General features: G+C 43.1%; 2 protein-coding genes across 4 annotated transcripts in view; both read left to right on the top strand.

Moving 5' to 3' along the window:
- LOC142150997 (gastrula zinc finger protein XlCGF66.1-like) overlaps positions 1-23,389 on the top strand; it is a 378,789-nt gene that overhangs the window by 8,449 nt on the left and 346,951 nt on the right. The gene's annotated exons all lie outside the window — the stretch shown is intronic.
- Positions 4,139-10,562, top strand: LOC142150988 (uncharacterized). 3 transcript variants are annotated; one of them, XM_075206229.1, is made up of 6 exons: positions 4,139-4,487; positions 6,112-6,303; positions 6,383-6,485; positions 6,601-6,698; positions 6,858-6,969; positions 8,825-10,562. In XM_075206229.1, exons 1-6 carry the CDS (start codon positions 4,419-4,421, stop codon positions 10,051-10,053), a joined length of 1,803 nt encoding a protein of 600 aa, XP_075062330.1. In that variant the 5' UTR covers positions 4,139-4,418; the 3' UTR covers positions 10,054-10,562. The 3 variants fall into 3 exon arrangements, with proteins under 3 accessions (XP_075062330.1, XP_075062331.1, XP_075062329.1); XM_075206230.1 differs by having other exon boundaries at positions 6,112-6,291; positions 8,822-10,561; XM_075206228.1 differs by having other exon boundaries at positions 8,822-10,561.

Raw genomic sequence — 23,389 nt, 5'->3', positions numbered from 1 at the left:
CCCCACATCCCCTCTACTATCACCTCCTACCCAACCACCCCTCACCAAGTGTCACTAACACATAGCTTGTCTAGTGCTGGAGACTAGCCCCCATCCCCCTCCTTCTACCCCCCATTACCCCACATCCCCTCTACAATCACCTCCTACCCAACCACCCCCTCACCAAGTGTCACTAACACATAGCTTGTCTAGTGCTGGAGACTAGCCCCCATCCCCTCCTTCTACCCCCATTACCCCACATCCCCCCTACTATCACCTCCTACCCAACCACCCCTCACCAAGTGTCACTAACACATAGCTTGTCTAGTGCTGGAGACTAGCCCCCATCCCCTCCTTCTACCTCCATTACCTCACATCCCCCCTACTATTACCTCCTACCCAACCACCCCTCACCAAGTGTCACTAACACATAGCTTGTCTAGTGCTGGAGACTAGCCCCCATCCCCTCCTTCTACCCCCATTACCCCATATCCCCCCTACTATCACCTCCTACCCAACCACCTCCTCACCAAGTGCCACTAACACATAGCTTGTCTAGTGCTGGAGACTAGCCCCCATCCCCTCCTTCTACCCCCATTACCCCACATCCCCTAACTATCACCTCCTACCCAACCACCCCTCACCAAGTACCACTAACACATAGCTTGTCTAGTGCTGGAGACTAGCCCCCATCCCCTCCTTCTACCCCCATTACCCCACATCCCCTACTATCACCTCCTACCCATCCACCCCCTCACCAAGTGCCACTAACACATAGCTTGTCTAGTGCTGGAAACTAGCCCCCACCCCCCTCCTTCTACCCCCATTACCCCACATCCCCCTACTATTACCTCCTCACCAAGTGCTACTAACACATAGCTTGTCTAGTGCTGGAGACTAGCCCCCATCCCCCTCCTTCTACCCCCATTACCCCACATCCCCCTACTTTCACCTCCTACCCAACCACCCCTCACCAAGTGACACTAACACATAGCTTGTCTAGTGCTGGAGACTAGCCCCTATCCCCTCCTTCTACCCCCCATTGCACCACCTCTAGATCCCACCAGGTTACACCACTTCTAGATCCCACCAGGTTACACTACACCACCTCTAGATCCCACCAGGTTACACCACACCACCTCTAGATCCCACCAGGTTACACCACACCACCTCTAGATTCCACCAGGTTACACCACACCACCTCTAGATCCCACCAGGTTACACCACACCACCTCTAGATCCCACTAGGTTACACCACACCACCTCTAGATCCCACCAGGTTACACCACACCACCTCTAGATTCCACCAGGTTACACCACACCACCTCTAGATCCCACCAGGTTACACCACACCACCTCTAGATTCCACCTCGTTACACCACACCACCTATAGATCCCACCAGGTTACACCACACCACCTATAGATCCCACCAGGTTACACCACACCACCTATAGATCCCACCAAGTTACACCACACCACCTATAGATCCCACCAGGTCACAACCCATTCACGTTCCACATAGGGCTAATACCACTATCTCTCCGCAGGGCAGCAACCAATCACAACTCCACTGATACATCCTCACAGCGCAGACAGTCCCTATCCTACATCTCCACGTATGAATATGATGGATTTATTATAGAGGGTGTTACATGAAAGACAAAATGTAGGGGAATCTGCCCCCACAACAAGTGGGCTCTTGATCTCTGTTGTAGGGCCTTCTATTGGTAGCATTGTAAAGTAAATATCCTTTTATTGTTATTTAGTTAGCTTAGGGAAACAGTAAAAAACAAAAAGCATGAAAAAGAAATAATGTCCTGAAATATTTTGTGCACCTTGTCCACTGCTGGTACTTCCAATGTCATGATGACCAGAGGTTCAGAAGTCGGGGGTGGTACCTATGGGGTGGAGCCTGTACTTGAGTGGTTCTGCCCACAAGAGGAAGTCCACTGAACCTGGAAAAGAACAGTGACCAGCTTACTACAGATATGCCAGAGTCTTGTGATCAGAGGATACTGTCACCCGGTGTAGAGCCCCCTAGCAGGTGTCTCCACTCCTCGAGTGCCAGCTTGATGGCTAGGAGTTCCTTGTCCACTATGCCATAGTTCCTATCTGCAGACAGCATCTTGTGGGATTGGTATCCACAAGGGTGAATCTTCCCCACGGTATCCCGCTGGGCTAGTACTGCCCCTGTAACAACGGCGGACACATCCACCTGCAGTATGAAGTGTTGAGAGGTGTCAGGTTGTTTGAGGATGGTGGCTGATGTGAAGGCCTCTTTCAGGTTATTGAAGGCCTGCACAGCTTCCCCATTGTTTATGATTGCTGCCTTTCCTGTTGAGGGCTGTTATCGGGGCTACCACCGTGGAATAATTTCTTATGAACTGCCAGTAGTAGTTTGAAAACCCCAGGAATTGATGAGTGGCTCAGAGGCCAATGGGCAGTGGTCAATATTTGATGGGCTAGTGTTTACCGATTCATTTCCAGCCCCATGCCCAAAATAATATACGAGGAAAAGTAGAGAGCTCTGCTAAAACCGCAGTTATCCAATTTACTGCATAGTTGGTTGGCTCGTAGTCATTTCGGCACCGCCTTCAGTTGTTGCTGGTGGGTCATGAGGCAAGAAGAGAAGATTGAAATGTCGTCCAGGTAGACTACGACACATGAGTACAGGAGGTCTCTGAATACAGCAGTGAAGCAGGATACATTTTTAAGAATATGTCTCATGTTAAACAAAATCAGTCCAGGATGAGATTGGAGGAACCAAGTGTGCATAATAAGTGGAGTTAATCAAGTGCTTAGAAAAGCTCTGTGAGCGACATTTTGCCATTCAGGTTGTGGCAGCTTTTGGGTTATTGTTGTTGAAAACCCTTAGTCTGGGCTGCTGGGATGGGAGTCGGGGGGGATGCCCACTCTGGAGATAATGATTTGACCTTCATCTGCTAATTTTAGCATAAAGAGGCTTGGTGTCTGTTAGCACTTAAAGAGATGGAAAGGGAACTCACCATTTATATTTGTAGTTATGAGCTCATCGGAGTGTGATAATCCCCTGCAGTTTATCTCATTTCAATTCAGTTAATTTCTTGTGAATTTTTAAAGGTGTCAGATCTTGGAAAATTTAGATCCAGGGGTCCTTCATGTCAGTGACAGGGCGGTCATGGATGGCAATTGTCATTCTTTCTTTTCCTTTATAGTAATACAAATGGAGTCTAATTTCTCTGGTACTTTGGTCGGTGGGAGACTTTACTCTCAGAGTTTTACGCTCTATGTCTAGCACACTCACTGTCTCATAAAGATCAGGTGTCATACCCCAGGGGTCTTCAGTCCTACTAAACCGAGACCTGGCTCACTTACCTGACCGCCGGCGTCCTCTCTCCGCTCCGGCCGGACGTCATCTGTGTAGCGGTCCTGTGCATGCGCAGACCCGATTTCTCTTTCAAAACTTCCCTAACTTCCTATTGGTCCTCCTCTGCTCTCCTATTATTTAAGGCACCTCCTCCCTCTATCCAGTGCCTGTTCTTTTAGGTCTATACCTGTTCTCTGCAGCCGCAGCTCACCGCTCTCCACCATTAGAGTGGTAATACTCTGCAGCCGCAGCTCACCGCTCTCCGCCATTAGAGTGGTAATACTCTGCAGCCGCAGCTCACCGCTCTCCACCATTAGAGTGGTAATACCCTGCAGCCGCAGCTCACCGCTCTCCACCATTAGAGTGGTAATACTGTGCAGCCGCAGCTCACCGCTCTCCGCCATTAGAGTGGTAATACTCTGCAGCCGCAGCTCACCGCTCTCCACCATTAGAGTGGTAATACTCTGCAGCTGCAGCTCACCGCTCTCCGCCATTAGAGTGGTAATACTCTGCAGCCGCAGCTTGCCGCTCTCCACCATTAGAGTGGTAATACTCTGCAGCCGCAGATCACCGCTCTCCGCCATTAGAGTGGTAATACTGTGCAGCCGCAGCTCACCGCTCTCCACCATTCCAGTGGTCATACTGTGCAGCCGCAGTTCATCGCTCTCCACTATTACAGTGGCAGTAGTCTGCACCCCGCAGGCTGTTGGGTGGTACTCCCAGCCGTCTGCAATCCTGTCGTCTTCGTCTGGTTCTGTCCTACCTCTGACTGTTTCCTGCTAAGCCTACCAAGTACTCTCTAGAGGGCCGCTAAACCCACACCTTCTTGTAAGTGTACGATGCATCTACCTCTACATAGGACTTACACTTATGTATTTGTCGTGTCCATGCGCAGTACGGAAATGTGTATTTTACTCCCAAATATCTGCACTTACAGCCAACTCTACACAAGACCCTCTGTGTTTTATATTTTATATTTAATAGGTTACATGTGTATTCCTAGACCACTGAGCTGTGAGGAACCAGAGAATATTTTACTAGAAGTCATCTGAAGGTGAAACCTGTTCTGTATAAATCACTGATTCCCTGAGGATGGACAAGGACAGGAGTGAGAGGATATTAAATCTCACCCTGGAGATCATCTACCTGCTGACTGGAGAGGTGAGGGATTCTGGGAATGTCACAGTGACATCATTCTTCCTGCTATAAATAAAACAGGGACATGACCGGAGAGGTGAGGGATTCTGGGAATGTCACAGTGACATCATTCTTACTGCTATAAATAAAACAGGGACATGACTGGAGAGGTGAGGGATTCTGGGAATGTCACAGTGACATCATTCATAACATTAATAATAAAACAGGGACATGACTGTCTGTTCATCTGACCAGCTGTAAATAAGCAGCAGGTAGACAGTCCCAGAATCGTCACAGAGGTTGGGATTTATTGCTTTGGACACAGTATGTTGTTTTTCTATCACTAATACATCCACGAGACTTTGGGATTTACAGCTTTTGCTGCATTTTTATATGTAACTGTTTTTTACATTTCGGGGATGATTTCCACTTTCCAGGACTTTTAATATGCAAATAAGACAACAAATGCTTATTTTATACATACATCCCCTGACCTACCTGTCACTGTTTCCTATATGCACTGTCTATTAGAGTGTATACAGCACTTACCTCACTTACTACCTTCCATAGGTCGGCCATGCTGAGCCCTCTGACTACTACAAGCCCCCACTTCAGACTCATCTTACAGTTTGCAGTAATTTGTTTATAGCATATGATACATCCGTGGGGGCCGGCTGTAGATAGAGGACTCGGATCGGTGGGACCACTGAATGTGGCCGGAGCTACAGGAGGTGTAAATGCTGTATACACTCCACTTTCCTGTATATAGGAAACAGTTACATATAGACTATTAGACCAATTTTTTTATTTTTTTTATTGAAAGCCGGTAGCGTGCTTTCACCCAAGTGCTCGAAAAAAGTTTAAAACTCAAAAATGTGCTCAAGGGTACAGTTCTAACCCTCTTCCAAAGAGAAAGGTTCCCTTTATCCCCGACCCCCCTGGTGCCAGAAGGCCCCTTAGGGGAGCAAGAGTCTTCAGACCCCCTTCACCACAAGGCTAGGGGGGTCCCTTTTGCCAAGGGTTCCGCCGAAGCTTTCCCCTTGGCACCGATATCTTCTGCCTTCCCCAAGGGGAGACCTCATATTGTTCAGGGAGGTGGGAGCCACTAGGACCACACCACCCCCCCTAGATCTTCGGAGATAGGACCCATAAGGGCTACCATACCACCTCCAATCTGTGAGAGAGAAAAAACATAAAAATAAGTCAAGTGACAAACAGTGTAGTAAAATAAATAAATAAATTAGTGCCGTGCAAGACGGCCCCAGCCTCCCGGCCAAGATGTTTAAAAATTGTTCCTGCCTAGCCAGAAGGCCGGGGCAAGGAAGAGTAGGTAGCCGAAAGTGGGGTTTGTGGTCTGTGCCATCATCAAGTGAGGGTGACCAATCCCCAAGTGAAGTAAGGCACCCCTGGGTCACCACTCCAGGGGCACAAGTTCCTGGTCTTTCGAGCTACCGGCCTTGTGGCCAGACCAAGCTTTCCCATGGCCCTTTCAGGTACAGGAATTCCCTACTCAGACAGGTACTCACTTGATCTTAGCCAAAAGGTCATTAGACCAATATTGTATATTTTACACAAATAACCCTTAAATAAAATTCCAAATACTTGGATCTTCATTTACCATACTATTGATGTCTTTCTCCATACACAGGATTACACAGTAGTGATAAAGAGACCTAGTGAGTGTGTGACACACAGGATCCAACCCTGTGTGTCAGGAGGATTGAGCAGGACCCAGAGCCCCATCACGGTGCCTGAACCTCACTCACTGATACATGGGAGAAACAATGACCAGAAAATCCTGGAATTGACCAACAAGATCATTCAGTTGGTGACTGGAGAGGTGACTGCTGGGAATGGGACATTATACAGTAACATTAGGGGATGTGTCTGGGTGATGACTGTGTCATTGTGTATGTCAGGTTCCTATAAAGTGTCAGGAGGAGGAGTGGGATAAATTAGAAGGGCCCAACGGTCTGTACGTGGACGTCAGGATGGAGAATTACCGGCCTCTCACATCACTGGGTAAGAGGAGACTTTCATTTATTTTAAAGTGGAGCAGTTTTGAGGGCCACCTGGATACACATTATCTGATAATCACATATAAGCAATGTACTCAGTCACTGTGTGTTTCCTACAGATGGATCCAATAACAGAAATACCCCAGAGAGATATCTTCATCCTATTTATTCGCAGGATTGTACACAGGAAAATCCCAGGATCCCACAGGAGTATCAGGTAGATTTTAGGGTCTTATCAAAACCCAAAATAACTTTTCATTATATGATCTGTAAAAAAGCTGTGTGGCTCTTATAGAATGATATTCTTTTGTTACATATAATTTTATTAAATCAGATATTAATTATGATATGTTTTATTATTTTGTGGGCTATTTAGGATGATGTCCTGACTGATATTAAAGTAGAAATTACAGAGGGAGAAGAAGAGACGTATGTGAGGGGTGATCAGCAGTGTAAGGAGGAGGAAATCCCTACAGATATCAGCACTGGTGAGTAATAAACACTTATTACAGAAAAGAGTCACATATTCTGCTTATTCAGTCACTAAAACAATCATTTATTCTACACCCTCCTCTGTCAGGACAAACTAATGAGGAAAATCTGTCCAGTGGGGGAGTCAGGAGCCATCAGCCCCTATTAGACTCCTATTCTCCTCCTCACATCATAACATTGTGTGCTACCAGCCCAGAGATCTGACCAGTCTCCTCCTCACATCATATCATTGTGTGCTACCAGCCCAGAGATCTGACCAGTCTCCTCCTCACATCATAGTGTGCTACCAGCCCAGAGATCTGACCAGTCTCCTCCTCACATCATATCATTGTGTGCTACCAGCCCAAAGATCTGACCAGTCTCCTCCTCACATCATATCATTGTGTGCTACCAGCCCAGAGATCTGACCAGTATCCTCCTCACATCATATCATTGTGTGCTACCAGCCCAGAGATCTGACCAGTCTCCTCCTCACATCATATCATTGTGCGCTACCAGCCCAGAGATCTGACCATTCTTTTCCTCACATCATATCATTGTGTGCTACCAGCCCAGAGATCTGACCAGTCTCCTCCTCACATCATATCATTGTGTGCTACCAGCCCAGAGATCTGACCAGTCTCCTCCTCACATCATATCATTGTGTGCTACCAGCCCAGAGATCTGACCAGTCTCCTCCTCACATCATATCATTGTGTGCTACCAGCCCAGAGATCTGACCAGTCTCCTCCTCACATCATATCATTGTGTGCTACCAGCCCAGAGATCTGACCAGTCTCCTCCTCACATCACATCATTGTGTGCTACCAGCCCAGAGATCTGACCAGCCTTCTCCTCACATCATATCACTGTGTGCTACCAGCATAGAGATCTGACCAGCCTCCTCCTCACATCATATCATTGTGTGCTACCAGCATAGAGATCTGACCAGCCTCCTCCTCACATCATATCATTGTGTGCTACCAGCATAGAGATCTGACCAGCCTCCTCCTCACATCATATCATTGTGTGCTACCAGCCCAGAGATCTGACCAGTCTCCTCCTCACATCATATCATTGTGTGCTACCAGCCCAGAGATCTGACCAGTCTCCTCCTCATGGTATGACAACAGCATGAATATTCCACCCTCAGCTTTATATTATCTCTGTAATACTAATGTAGAATATGAAATTATTCTCCTCAATGTAACATCACATACACCCCATCACAAAGTACACTTCACACTCCACCTTCTCGCACACACTGGTCATTGCACAATAGCTCCCCTCCAATGTACATGCTTGGATGCTCTGTATCGTTGCTCTTTAGTGTGCTGATCTAACTGTACTGTGCTTTGCCCTTACACTTTACTTTGTGCTGTTGCCCATCTGTGCCCTGTTCTATTCTCCTACTTTGTCCTGTTGTTCTACTCTGCTCTGTGCAAGGATGTGAGACCTAAGAGTAGTGTAAACCCATATCCAGGACTCACTGCTGATTTAACTCATATCTTCTCTACCTTTGAGACTCCAGTGTTTGTATGTGAGGGCAGTGACTAGTTGGACTATGTCTCTGGCTAATGAGTCTTCCTGTTCTAGGAGGCTGCTGGGCAATGTGTATACTTAGGAAATGTTACTCTCCAATGTCCACATATTGGCTGCAATTGTCCAAGCAGGATACAATCTGTGTCAGAGTCACTGTGGCTGGGTTTATGCACTGTGCTTGGTAATGCAGTTCTCTAATTATAATGAAGTGCTTATAGTCTGCAAACTGAATGAAATAGCTAGATATTTCCGTATGAAAATGACGGGCATTATAATATGTTAATGTAAAATAAAATGTCTATTTCCATACATATATTTTATTTCCAGCAGATGGATGCGAACACAGGAATATCTCAGAGGGAAAATTCATTTCATCTACAGATTTTGAAATAGAAGATAATAACATTACATATGATTCTCCAGGAGGAAACCCCACTGCCCTAAATGTACATCCAGTACTCCACAGAGCAGACAAATCATCTGATCCCTCTAATCATGAGGAATATCCTCCTGATCAGATAGATATTGTTACCTATAGTACAGCTTATAGAGATGACAATATATTTCCATATCCTGAGTGTGATAAATGCTCTATGGTTAAGTCGTCTCTTCATAAACATCAGAGAACTCACACAGGTGATAAACTATTTCAATGTTCTGAATGTGAAAAATGGTTTAAACACAAATCAAAACTAATAAGTCATCAGAGAATTCACACAGGTGAGAAACCGTTTATATGTTCAGTGTGTGGGAAATGTTTTACATTTAAATCACATCTTGTTGAACATCACAGAACTCACACAGGTGAGAAACCGTTTACATGTTCTGAATGTGGGAGATGTTTTACACATAAATCAAGTCTTGTTGATCATCAGAGAACTCACACAGGTGAGAAACCATTTCCATGTTCGGAGTGTGGGAAATGTTTTACAGAGAAATCAACACTTATTAGACATCAGAGAACTCACACAGGTGAGAAACCGTTTACATGTTCAGAGTGTGGGAAATGTTTTACACATAAATCAAGTCTTGTTGATCATCACATAACTCACACAGGTGAGAAACCATTTTCATGTTCTGAGTGTGGGAAATGTTTTACACATAAATCAAATCTTGTTGATCATCAGAGAACTCACACAGGTGAGAAACCATTTTTATGTTGTGAGTGTGGGAAATGTTTTACAGATAAATCAAATCTTGTTAAACATCAGAGAACTCACACAGGTGAGAAACCGTTTACATGTTCGGACTGTGGGAAATGTTTTACACATAAATCAAGTCTTGTTGATCATCAGAGAACTCACACAGGTGAGAAACCATTTTTATGTGGTGAGTGTGGGAAATGTTTTACACATAAATCAAATCTTGTTAAACATCTGAGAACTCACACAGGTGAGAAACTATTTTTATGTTGTGAGTGTGGGAAATGTTTTACACATAAATCAAATCTTGTTAAACATCAGAGAACTCACACAGGAGAAAAGCAATTGTATATGAAACAAGTATGCTGTGATACTCCAAATATTTTAAAATCAGTTGAGTATATTAATGTAGATTAAAACTTTGGTCTATGAATGTAAATATATATATTCTATAGACAAAAAAAACCTTACGGTCCAACATGTCCGATTAAGGTTTCCTACACATCATCTAAAATTGAAAAAATCGTTGCAATTTCATCACTTTTTTGGATTTTCGGTGGAAGAGTTTCAATAGTTTTCTTAAATTTTAGATGGTGTGTAAGCAACCAAATATTCGATAGACAAAAAATCCTTATGGTTTAACATGTCTAATTAAGGTTTGCTTCACTTAGACACCATCTAAAATTTAAGAGAACAATTGAAACTCTTCCACTCAAACTCCAAAATGCAATGAAGCCTTAATGGACATGTTCCTTATGTAATACAGACATGGTATGTCATCATATCCTGCGGTTAGCTGCAGATTCAGCACTATCATGGAGTCAGATTGCTGTCACTCACACAATACAGACATAGTATGTCATCACATCCTGTGGTTAGCTGCAGATTCAACACTATCATGGAGTCAGATTGCTGTCACTCACACAATACAGACATAGTATGTCATCACATCCTGTGGTTAGCTGCAGATTCAGCACTATCATGGAGTCAGATTGCTGTCACTCACACAATACAGACATAGTATGTCATCACATCCTGTGGTTAGCTGCAGATTCAGCACTATCATGTAGTGAGATTGCTGTCACTCACACAATACAGACATGGTATGTCATCACATCCTGTGGTTAGCTGCAGATTCAGCACTGTCATGGAGTCAGATTGCTGTCACTCACACAATACAGACATGGTGTCATCACATCCTGTGGTTAGCTGCAGATTCAGCACTATCATGGAGTCAGATTGCTGTCACTCACACAATACAGACATGGTATGTCATCACACCCTGTGGTTAGCTGCAGATTCAGCACTATCATGGAGTCAGATTGCTGTCACTCACACAATACAGACATGGTATGTCATCACATCCTGTGGTTAGCTGCAGATTCAGCACTATCATGGGGTGAGATTGCTGTAACTCACACAATACAGACATGGTGTGTCATCACCTCCTGCGGTTAGCTGCAGATTCAGCACTATCATGGAGTCAGATTGCTGTCACTCACACAATACAGACATGGTATGTCATCACATCCTGTGGTTAGCTGCAGATTCAGCACTATCATGGGGTGAGATTGCTGTCACTCACACAATACAGACATGGTATGTCATCACTTCCTGTGGTTAGCTGCAGATTCAGCACTATCATGGAGTCAGATTGCTGTCACTCACACAATACAGACATGGTATGTCATCATATCCTGTGGTTAGCTGCAGATTCAGCACTATCATGTAGTCAGATTGCTGTCACTCACACAATACAGACATGGTATGTCCTCACATCCTGTGGTTAGCTGCAGATTCAGCACTATCATGTAGTCAGATTGCTGTCACTCACACAATACAGACATGGTATGTCATCACATCCTGTGGTTAGCTGCAGATTCAGCACTATCATGGAGTCAGATTGCTGTCACTCACACAATACAGACATGGTATGTCATCATATCCTGTGGTTAGCTGCAGATTCAGCACTATCATGTAGTCAGATTGCTGTCACTCACACAATACAGACATGGTATGTCCTCACATCCTGTGGTTAGCTGCAGATTCAGCACTATCATGTAGTCAGATTGCTGTCACTCACACAATACAGACATGGTATGTCATCACATCCTGTGGTTAGCTGCAGATTCAGCACTATCATGGAGTCAGATTGCTGTCACTCACACAATACAGACATGGTATGTCATCATATCCTGTGGTTAGCTGCAGATTCAGCACTATCATGTAGTCAGATTGCTGTCACTCACACAATACAGACATGGTATGTCATCACATCCTGTGGCTAGCTGCAGATTCAGCACTATCATGGAGTCAGATTGCTGTCACTCACACAATACAGACATGGTATGTCCTCACATCCTGTGGTTAGCTGCAGATTCAGCACTATCATGTAGTCAGATTGCTGTCACTCACACAATACAGACATGGTATGTCATCACATCCTGTGGTTAGCTGCAGATTCAGCACTATCATGGAGTCAGATTGCTGTCACTCACACAATACAGACATGGTATGTCATCACATCCTGTGGTTAGCTGCAGATTCAGCACTATCATGGAGTCAGATTGCTGTCAGTCACACAATACAGACATGGTATGTCATCACATCCTGTGGTTAGCTGCAGATTCAGCACTATCATGGAGTCAGATTGCCGTCACTCACACAATGGTGGAGCTGCTAATTCATAAAATATAAACATGCAGTCTATGCAGCTGAAGGTCTAAGCAGCTTTGTAGCACAACAGAACATTTTTCCCACTCAGTCCTGATTTATGGATGGTAATTTATTTAAGTGTGTATGCAAATTAGTAACAATGCGTCATATGCTTTGCCCCCACTCATTCATTTTCATACCTCACCTCTGGATCTCCAAGTGAGGTGGGAACAGTAGACAAGGGTGATAGAATTTAATTTGCAATATTTGAAATTTGTAGTAAATATGGGAATGTTTACCCTGTACGAAACCAATAAAGATGATGTTTACATGTTTCCTATAGACAATTCGTTATTCATTAATCAACTATGTAAAGATGACAGAGCTTTATGCAGTGGTGGTCAGGTAAAATAATAACATCAATGTGTAACATACAGTGGGAAGTCCTGCATGCTCAGTGTTCTTTAGGATCTGGTTACATGTGTTTACAGAACCTTGTATGTGTTGACACCAAATGCATTTGTGCGGTTTCTTAAGGGTCCTGTGAGGATATTGTGCTGTTCATGGTGTATAAACAAAGATGAGCTGATAATAGATCACCCAGGACTACAGATCCCATAATGCTCTGTCTTCTAGTGAGCTGCGACATGCAGAGTACCATACAAGCGGGGTGTATTGGGAGCAGTGGCCCTCCTGTAGGCGGGACCAAATAAATGGTAGGTGAGGCCAAAAGTAGGCGGAGTTAGCACATCATTAGTCCTCGCCACATCGGTTTTAGTCAAGGAAAATGCAAAACGCGTGGTAGGCAGAGTCCGCCTGTCACAATTGGTGGAGTAAACAAACAAGTAGGCAAAGCTTTGGTAGGTGGAGCAAACACAAGCGGGCAGGGTCAGCACACCGGTGGGTGGAGTACACAAATCTGTTATATGAGTGGAGCAGCTTAATCCAGCAGCAGGGAGTTCCCAGGGTTACCAGTAATTTAATAGTAGTTGGGTCTCCCACCGGTTCAATAGTCTCCCTAACAGTATAAAGGAAAACCACATGGCCTCTGCCCACCTGTATGCAAAACTTTAGGGTGCCCCAACCATGGTGTGTACCCTACCTCCCAAAAAGAGGTTCCACCCTCCCACTGCCGTCGGTGCATCTCCTTGGGGTTAGAGGTGTGATTGCAAAGATAAAAACAGATTTGTAGCTAAAATTACTGTGTAAACACACTAGCATGAACAATTAAAAAAGGTACGAAAATATCCCCATGGATGCATCATACAAAATGTATCTTAAGGTTTATACTGTTCTGCATGATATTTTTGCCAGTATTATTTTATATATATATATATATATATAATATATATACACACACACATACACAATATGAAGAGCAATTGTATAGCCTCCATACAATAAAGATAGCATTCTAGTGACCACCATACAACACAGAGAGCATTCTAGTGACCACCATACAACACAGAGAGCATTCTAGTGACCACCATACAATACAGAGCATTCCCATGACCACCTTACAATACAGGGAACATTCATATGACCGCCATACAATACAGAGAGCGTTCTTGTGACCGCCATGCAGATACCATCCTAGTGACCCCATATAATGCAAACAGCGTTTTTATGACTGCCTCACAATACCAGCCCCCTCATCATGAATCAACGCCTCTTCAAAATCGTTAACTCCAGCCTCATTATAAAACTCCTTTCATCATTAACCCCTTTATATTCATTAACTCTCTCATCCAGGTTAATTATTAATAACCATGTCATAAATTAATTTCATTCATATTTATTAAACCCCTCATTACTTCCCTCAGTTTCATCAAAAGACTATGTCTGCCCATATTGGTCTGCGCGCCCAGAGTGCCTGCCCCTGTATGTGAGCGCACCCAGAGTGCCTGCCACTGTATGTGCATGTGCCCAGATTGCCTGCCCCTGTGTGCGAGCGCACCCAGGGTGCCTGCCCCTGTGTTTGCTCGTGCCCAAAGTGCCTGCCCCTGTATGTACACGTGGCCAGAGTGCCTGCCCCTGTGTGTGTGTGCACCCAGAGTGTCTGCCCCTATGTATGAGTGCGTGCCCAAAGTGCCTGCACCTGTATGTGCGCGACCATTTTGTGTGTGCCCAGTGTCTGTACTTGTAGTTTCTGAAAAAATACCATAAGATGTCCAGGGACAGCATGGCCTCACTGCATAGGAAATACCTAGATCCTGGAATCTTGGAGGCCCTATTTTGAAAAAAAAAATGGGTGCATGAAATTTAGAAAACTCAAACCAGCCCTGGTGTTAAAGCAATTGCATCCACATTTAATAATTAGCCCCCCGCCCATCCCCAACATTAAAATAATAGTATTCCTATTTAATAAACAAATTTCCCTCATTCCAAACAGCCCTAGCAATAAATTAATAGCATTTATGTTTAATAAATATAACCGTTTCCCACAACCATCCCCGGCATTCAAATAATTCATATTCACATTTAATAAATAGCCCTCCTCCCCAAACTCAGCCCCACAGTCAATAGCCCCAAACCGCCTCACCATTAAATTAAAGGTCCCATCACCTCACCTTAAATTAATAGGCCCACTATTAAATTACAAATCCCCATCAATAAATTTCATTTCTCCACCATCATACCACAAATAAAATAGCGCCCATTAAATAATTAGCCCCTAAATAAACTCCACCATTAAATTAAAAACCTACCTCCCACCCACCCTCATATCACACATTATATTAACATCCCCTCTTCCCTCATACATTATAGCAGCATACAAACCCCCACTTCCCTTATGCATTATGGCAGCATACCATCCCCCCTTACCTCACACATTATGGCAGCATACCACCCCCCTTACCTCACGCATTATGGCAGCATACCACCCCCCCACGCATTATGGCAGCATACCACCCCCTCTCACTTCCTCAAACTTACCTTGGTATTGCCGTAGTGTTGGAGACACCTCTCTGCATCCTGCCTAGCACATACATAGGACAGCACCTGTCACATGGTGCACGTCCCATGTGACATCTAACTGTGAGGACTGGAGGAGGCCACACATGGGGGAGGGAGGCACAGAACAATAGATCAGCAGCCACATTAAGGAAGGTGGTTGGTCATGGAGGGACCAGCCCCCTAGTGCCCCGGGATGCTCACCTAGGAGGTGGGGAGAGACAGATACACAGGTGATAGAGAGGAAATCATTTAGATTAGTCTGTCTACATATACTGTACATACACCTACTTTATACAGCGCTGTAAGAATGTTGGTGTAAGTGGGGAACTTGAAACTGACATCATTGTAATCTGCCGGGATGTTCCTTCATCGGAGCTGTTTCAAGTGTCGTTTTCAACCTGTCAGTGTTATCAGCCTGTCGTGGATTACACCTTTGGTGATATAATGTCGGCCTCTTCACAGTCGGTGTTGTCAGTATCGTTATGCTGACTACCACCGTTGTAAAGAACCACGTCATTATTTTTATTCAAAAATGTAATATGAAATCATGAAGGAACTGTTTACATTGGAGAGCAGTCGATATCTATATTTATGTTTATTGTAGCCTTCATGGCTGTAATTTCTGATGCATATGGATATATATTTCCAATTGTGTAATATAGATATTATAAAATATAAGTGGACTTATGAAATCTAATGACTCCTATAATATAAAGGGAGCGATGAATTGGTGACATTAGATTATATATGAATTCATACAACAATGGTCAGTTGTTAATTAGTGTACTGGTGATCCAACCTGCATTAATATATTAGGTATCTAAAGGTAATATACACTATTATTAAAATTATAATATAATATATATTTATATTCAAGTCTTTTTGACTTTATTACACTTTTTCACGTAATTATACAAAGATTATTTGTGTTTTCCATATCACCATTCTTTCATATGCACTCATTGGTTGGAGAACGGTCAATCATTAGAGAGAGCTGCTCCATATTTAGGGAAGCAGGATTGGTTGAAAGGAATGTGACGTCGATAATGGGGTGTGTCCTGATACTATATAAGAAACGTCAAAACACCCTCGGGTTCAGCCTTGAAGAAGCGAGTAGTGAAACGCGTGTTAGCGTTCGCCTCGCTATGTGAAACTAAAACCATCTTTCAGTTAGATCTTATTAGCAAGCGAGCCATCCCCTTATACAATAGAATGGGGCTATGATGTAGCTTCATTACAATGGGGAAGCAATAGTACCTCTTGTTTATTTATAAGAACAAATGTACATAGGCTGCCTAGAATAGTGCAGCAAGTGAAGGATCTATTTAAAAGCTCTTAATTAATAAGGGGGATAATATGATGACTCCCTCTAACAGACACCAGTTATATACCCTAGTTTATGAATAGTGGTGACCATGTCTGTTAATTACAATAAAGATATAAGGTTGAAGGATTAACAAACTGGTGCTGCCCATTAAATCTGATAATAACTGCGGCTTCCATTTATAAGGGACAATTTAGTATTCTGTTAACGACATGAGCAGACTGCAGTAATGGAACAATTATAAACTTATTACCACTGGGAATGGTTAAAACTTGCTGAATCATGTTTTATATTTGTCTGATCTTTCTCCATTAATAATGTTATTGTTATGGAGGATATCCCCTTATAATATATATATATAACTAAGTGGTTATTTGGAGGGAATATCACTTAAACAAAGTGATATACATAGGTGGTAATCATTAACAATAATAAACTTACAACAGAGTAATAGTGATATATTATTGACAATACAATAGAAAACATAGCGACGCAGGTGGGAATTCCATCTTCTAAATACACTATTTTCTTTATTTTGCATGTTTTGCATTGTGTTTGTTTTTGATATTTTGCACAAATAAATTTTTATAAAATTTGAATGAATCTAATAAAGTAATGAATTTTAATGTCATTGAGGATATCATTATCTATTCCCAGAGTGCCCCGTACAGAACATTCCTTTTCTTTGGGATATACAGCTTCTAGTGTTCTGGGTGCACCACCCGATGTATACTTAACAATAAACTAATATGGAGGTAAACAATCGGGGAGGTGAACACCTAGGGGTAAATATATCAATATGTGGGTTCTTCAACACCCGCGTGTTCAGCCTCTTCCGCGATTAAATTTCAAGCGGCGCTGCATTGTAAAGGGAAGTTAACCCTTTATAATGCAGCGCCGCTTGAAATTTAATCGCGGAAGAGGCTGAACACGCGGGTGTTGAAGAACCCGCATATTGATACATTTACCCCTAGTGTGGTGATAATGTTTCTGTTGGTATCACTTACCTCTTATGTCAGGTAGGTGGACACTTATTCATCTATAGATGTATAATACCTGCCCTCTGGTGTGGCTCAGACTGGAGCTGTCATGTTATACTGTATCAGTGGCCTTTATAACCTCACTGCCTACATCAGCGCCAGAGCATCACCTGATGTAAGCCAGGAGCTGCAGTGTGTTTCTGAGTCTCTTACCTCTTATGTCAGGTAGTGGCTCAGACTGGAGCTGTCATGTTATACTGTATCAGTGGCCTTTATAACCTCACTGCCTACATCAGCGCCAGAGCATCACCTGATGTAAGCCAGGAGCTGCAGTGTGTTTCTGAGTCTCTTACCTCTTATGTCAGGTAGTGGCTCAGACTGGAGCTGTCATGTTATACTGTATCAGTGGCCTTTATAACCTCACTGCCTACATCAGCACCAGAGCATCACCTGATGTAAGCCAGGAGCTGCAGTGTGTTTCTGAGTCTCTTACCTCTTATGTCAGGTAGTGGCTCAGACTGGAGCTGTCATGTTATACTGTATCAGTGGCCTTTATAACCTCACTGCCTACATCAGCACCAGAGCACAATATCAGTATCACCGTGCGCTATGACCTATACAGGGTCTGCAGTGTATTTTGGTCATATTGTCTCACTGAATATAGACTTGTAATCAGACAATGGGCTAGATTTACTAAGCTGCGGGTTTGAAAAAGTGGAGATGTTGCCTATAGCAACCAATCAGATTCTAGCTTTCATTTTGTAGATAGTACTAAATAAATGAAAGCTGAGATCTGATTGGTTGCTATAGGCAACATCCCCACTTTTTCAAACCCACAGCTTAGTAAATCTAGCCCAATGTCTTTATTATTGTACACCCCTGTACATTCTGCTTTAATAACGCTGGCATTTGGATTTAGAAACATTAAGCTTTAAAGACTAGGGGCTAGATTTACTAAGCTGCGGGTTTGAAAAAGTGGGGATGTTGCCTATAGCAACCAATCAGATCTCAGCTTTCATTTATTTAGTACTATCTACAAAATGACAGCTAGAATCTGAATGGTTGCTATAGGCAACATCCCCACTTTTTCAAACCCGCAGCTTAGTAAATCTAGCCCTAGATGTCATCACTATATAAAATTGTTGTGTGATGTCATTAACACATCAAGAAATAAGTTGTCATAACAGAGATGTGTAATCAGTGCCACAAGGGTCAAATCCAAATCGGGTTTTTCTGATGCCCATAGATGCCCATGTCTCTAAACCTTTTCTGATATCCCTGAATTTTCCGGGACAGTCATAGGATATTGATGTGTGTCCTGCAACCATTGTGTCCTGGGCTTTGTCCTGATATCAGAGATCATATGGGCTTTAAATTGTTCTGCACATGTGCAAGAGATTAAGAACACGTATGTGCTGATGGCTGAAAATAAAGCTAGTGCTCTGACATGCGTGTAATGAACCACAACTAAAAGAGGATGGACCTGCGCAGTGATGTCATTCACTAGCTGCGCGGATATCCAACGCCTGTCTGGGGTGCAGAAGCCGAACCAGCTAGAGATTTACAGTTTGAGATAAATGTTTTCTTGCGTTATTTCACAGTCGTTTTCTGTTCTTGCTGCATTGAAGACATATTTTTATATGGCGATCGCGATTCAGCTTGAACTGTTCAAAAGATCTGAATCTTTGTGAGAAGACCCTGACTTCTGTGCATAGGGGTAGAAGATAGCATGCCCCTTCCTAAATCCTCACCCTGTCCCTTTATAGCCTGAACTAGTGTCCACTCTCACAGTAGTGTAACCCAGTACATGCTGCAGCCGTCCAGTGTCCAGAATCTGGAGACTCTGGGCAGCACTAGGTGTGAGAGTACTAACCTTCAGTCTTCCATGATCAGACACCACATAGTTCATCTAAACAATGTATAGCTGTGGTCTCTGTGGTCTTTCACAGAACAGCGAGAGGAGAGCAAAGTTGTGGTTACATTTCACATCGATTGAAGCTCACAGAAAAAATAACAAATAACAAATATTACAGCTGCGCACTCTGTACCACTAACTTTCAAAGAAACTTGTGGATATTTGTTTATATATATTTATTAAACATTTATTAAAAATCATATACAATATATAGATAATCTCATGAACTCTACATTTAAACATCAGCATATATAAAAATCACCATAATATGCAAAAATACTGATCTGTCAGTATGTAACATCCTGTGTGAGTAAACATCTCTTTATTACACAAGCGCTTGTTGTAACCACAGTCTATAAAGACTATTGTACCAGTGAGAACTTTGACCCATTTAAAGTGTCAGGATGTTGGTATGAACCTGTATGTGGGAAATACAACTCCCTAATTAATTGTGAATCTGGACATTACATCGTATGACATCTCCTATAAGTTGATTTGTGTGGATCTCACATATATTGTCATTCTGCTGGTTATCACTGGGTCAGGAGTGATCCGTAAGATTATTGTAGAAGTTACACTGTAAATAGAACTGTGGAGCAGTGCATACACTTCTGTCATTATTATTATTATTAATTTTTATTTATAGGGTGCCACAAAGTATCCGTAGCGTCGTACAAGGACAAACAATGGCACAGTACAAGGTGAAACAGCACAGTACAAGTAACAGTAAGCACTATAACTCTGGGAGCTCAGGCACAGCATGAAAGAGAGGGAGGGAGGGGAAAAGTGAGTATAGGCAGGTAACTATGGCCCAAGAGGGTGGGCACGGATGACAGGTTGAGAGTCACTGAGGGGAGCGGAGAGAAGCGAGAGGAGACAGAGGGCAGAGGGACCGAGAGGAGGTGAGCTGAGTAGCTGGAGAGCGCAGTTAAAAGTGATGGAAACAGAAGGTAGGAGAGCCCTGCTCAAAGGAGCGAACAATCTAAAGGGAGGGGAAGACAGACAGACACATGGATGAGATGGAGAGACAGGAGAAACGGAGACGGAGTCGAGGAAGGGGGAGAAGGGAAGAAGGGATGAGAAAGAGAGGTAGCCGACAGGTGGGAGTTTAGGCATGAGACTGGAAGGCTTTAAGGGAAAGGTGGGTTTTTAATGTTCGTTTAAAAGAGGACAGATTAGGGGAAGTTCTGATGGAGCGGGCGAGCTTGTTCCAATGGAGGGGAGCGGCGCGGGAGAAGTCTTGGATACGTGCGTGAGAGGAGGTAATCAGAGGGGAAGAGAGGCGACGATCGTTGGACGATCGCAGTGAGCGGGAGGGAGTGTGAATAGAGATAAGGTTAGAGATGTAGGGAGCATGTCATCAGATTACATTACTAGATTATTGTATTGTGGGACCTTTTATGTATAATCTTTAATGGATTGAACAAGCCAGCTGGCCACTGACCAATCAAGGTTCAAGCTGATACTATTCTATGTTTATGTAATCATAAATAATGTTCTCAGTATTTTTGCATATTATGGTGATTTTTATATATGCTGAGTTCATGAGATTATCTATATATTCTATATGATTTTGAATAAATGTTTAATAAATATATATAATCAAATATCCACAAGTATCTTTGAAATTAGTGGTACAGAGTGCGCAGTTGTAATATTTGTTATTTTTTAGCTCTTGTGTTTGGGGAGTGCAGAACCCTCCCACTGATTGCCTTGTGCCATTTTCATACCCAGCGCTGAAAGTTTTTTTGCATTGGAGATCACAGGAGAACAGACCACTATGCAGAGGTGCGAAGGTCCAGAAATATAATCTTCATGTTTCTCTTTTCCCTTCTCCCATTCAGCAGTAAATATCCTGCACTGTGTTAGTAACTTGCATTGCGCTGTATTTCTAGTCTATGAATAGATGATGGGCAGCACATTCTGCCATGTGGGGGGTTGTGGTAGAACTGGGGACACTTAAGGACACATTCCTCCTTTTTTGCAACCAAATGTGGAATAAAGCAAATTATTTATGTGACATATATAATGCATTTATGTTTACTCTCATGACAGGCAATAAGACAGAATTAAGAATTAATATCATTCAACTAACAAAACTCTGAGCTCTCAACATACTGCACAATATTTAGACTTGTGTAATCTGGACAGAATATACCCCGCTCCCGATCCACCCAAACTCTGCTTGACCCGCTCAGAATCGCCCACTTTGGGATAGACTCCACCCACTTTTATGTATGTCCAACCATGAGGTCCACAATTTGGGATTGTCCTGCAAAAATCAGGACAGTTGGGAGGTAGGTCTCAGGCATGAATAAAAACCTAACATGGAGCCCTCAGATCTCTAATTATAGGTCACAAGAACATCCAACAACCATAAATATTCTATTTAAACACAGATTTTATTAAACTGAAAAGAGAAGTGAAGTGTAAAGAATTAGAGGCCCTTCATAGAGACAGAACAGGTGTAATAGTGGAGTATATAAAATGGAGTATAAACCATTGTATATTGAGATTTATAAAGGTATGTCAATAGTAACTGTCGGCAGGATACAATGTTTGCTGAAATCTAATCAGTGACAATGGATTCTACTATCACTGTACCAGATCCATCCAATGTTCCATTGCCTGAAATTCAATCATCTTTTCACACTGCAGAACCCAACCCAAGGTTTTCTCAGTCCCTATGCTTCCCAGTTCTTTCATATCAGCATGTTTTATACAAGTAGATAGCTATGTAGATTATTACAGCTGTCATCACAAGTTGAGAGGTAACATTCCTATTAGTCAGTTTCATAGACTGTAAACACATGATATAGCCCATGCAGATAATGTCATTCAGGCACAAACCTTACACAGTTATTTACAGGGATGCTCAGGCTCGGTTTTCCAAAAATCAAGCCCACCTGCACATCCCAAATCCGAGTACAGAGCCAAGCTGGCTCAGTACTTTCCCACATCCTCAGAACTGAAATCGAGGCAAAACATCATCGTCCTCAGATTTCACAGGTTTTGGATTCCATAAGTACCTCCCTCCACCGGAGATCCGGTGCCATTGCTCACACAGAAACGGGTAGCAGTGTTCTTGTCACTCTCCAGTGACATTGCTGATTGTCATCAATATGGATCCTGATCAGTCCACAGAAAAGCAGGAGCACCAAGCAGCTGCTGGCACCGGTTATGATGATACTAGTTCATCTGCGTCATATACTAAAGCCTATGCTCAAATGCATAGTGGGGTTAATTCAGGGAAACTGAAATCCAAAAAACAAGCTTATACATTGGTAAAGATAAAAAACGCTGCTAATAAAGGGAAAGTGAACTGTAGAAAAACATAATATTGCCAACATACCATTCTACACACGCAGTGGCAACGAATCAAGCCTTCGCCTTTCTGTATTTGTGCTAGTTCTGCAACTGTCAGTGAGGCATCTTCTTCTAAGGTCTGTTATGAAGATGCAAGACCTTGTCATTCTGAAAAAGAGGTGCTAGAAAATTTTCAAGCAGTCCAGCATCAACTAACTCCCTTCTCTCAGCTAGATTCCGGCACCTGCAATCCTCATCAATATCCTCTGTAGCGATTAGAGTTAGTCCTGCATCCACGTTGCTAAGTCTAGATGACTCCTCTCCTATCCTGGATTCCTCTGAAGAATTCTTGACCGTCAGGCCTGCTGCTGATGCTGGGGATGGATCTTCATCCCAGATGCAGACCAGGAAGAAGACTACTAGTAGTTTACAACAATTGACTGATAAACAATCCTTTGCAAGAAGAAGCAAGTATGAAAGCTGTCACCCAGTTGCAAAGCGGATCAGAGATCCCATGGCGACTATGCTAGTATTAGATCTATATCCAATATCCACAATTAATGCAACTGGATTTAGACTGTTAATTGAGGTCCTGTGTCACCGTTACCAAATTCC

This window comes from Mixophyes fleayi, chromosome 4 (genome assembly GCF_038048845.1).
Source record: "Mixophyes fleayi isolate aMixFle1 chromosome 4, aMixFle1.hap1, whole genome shotgun sequence".
In the NCBI taxonomy this organism is placed as follows: domain Eukaryota; kingdom Metazoa; phylum Chordata; class Amphibia; order Anura; family Limnodynastidae; genus Mixophyes; species Mixophyes fleayi.
This window is presented reverse-complemented; position numbering and strand designations above follow the sequence as displayed.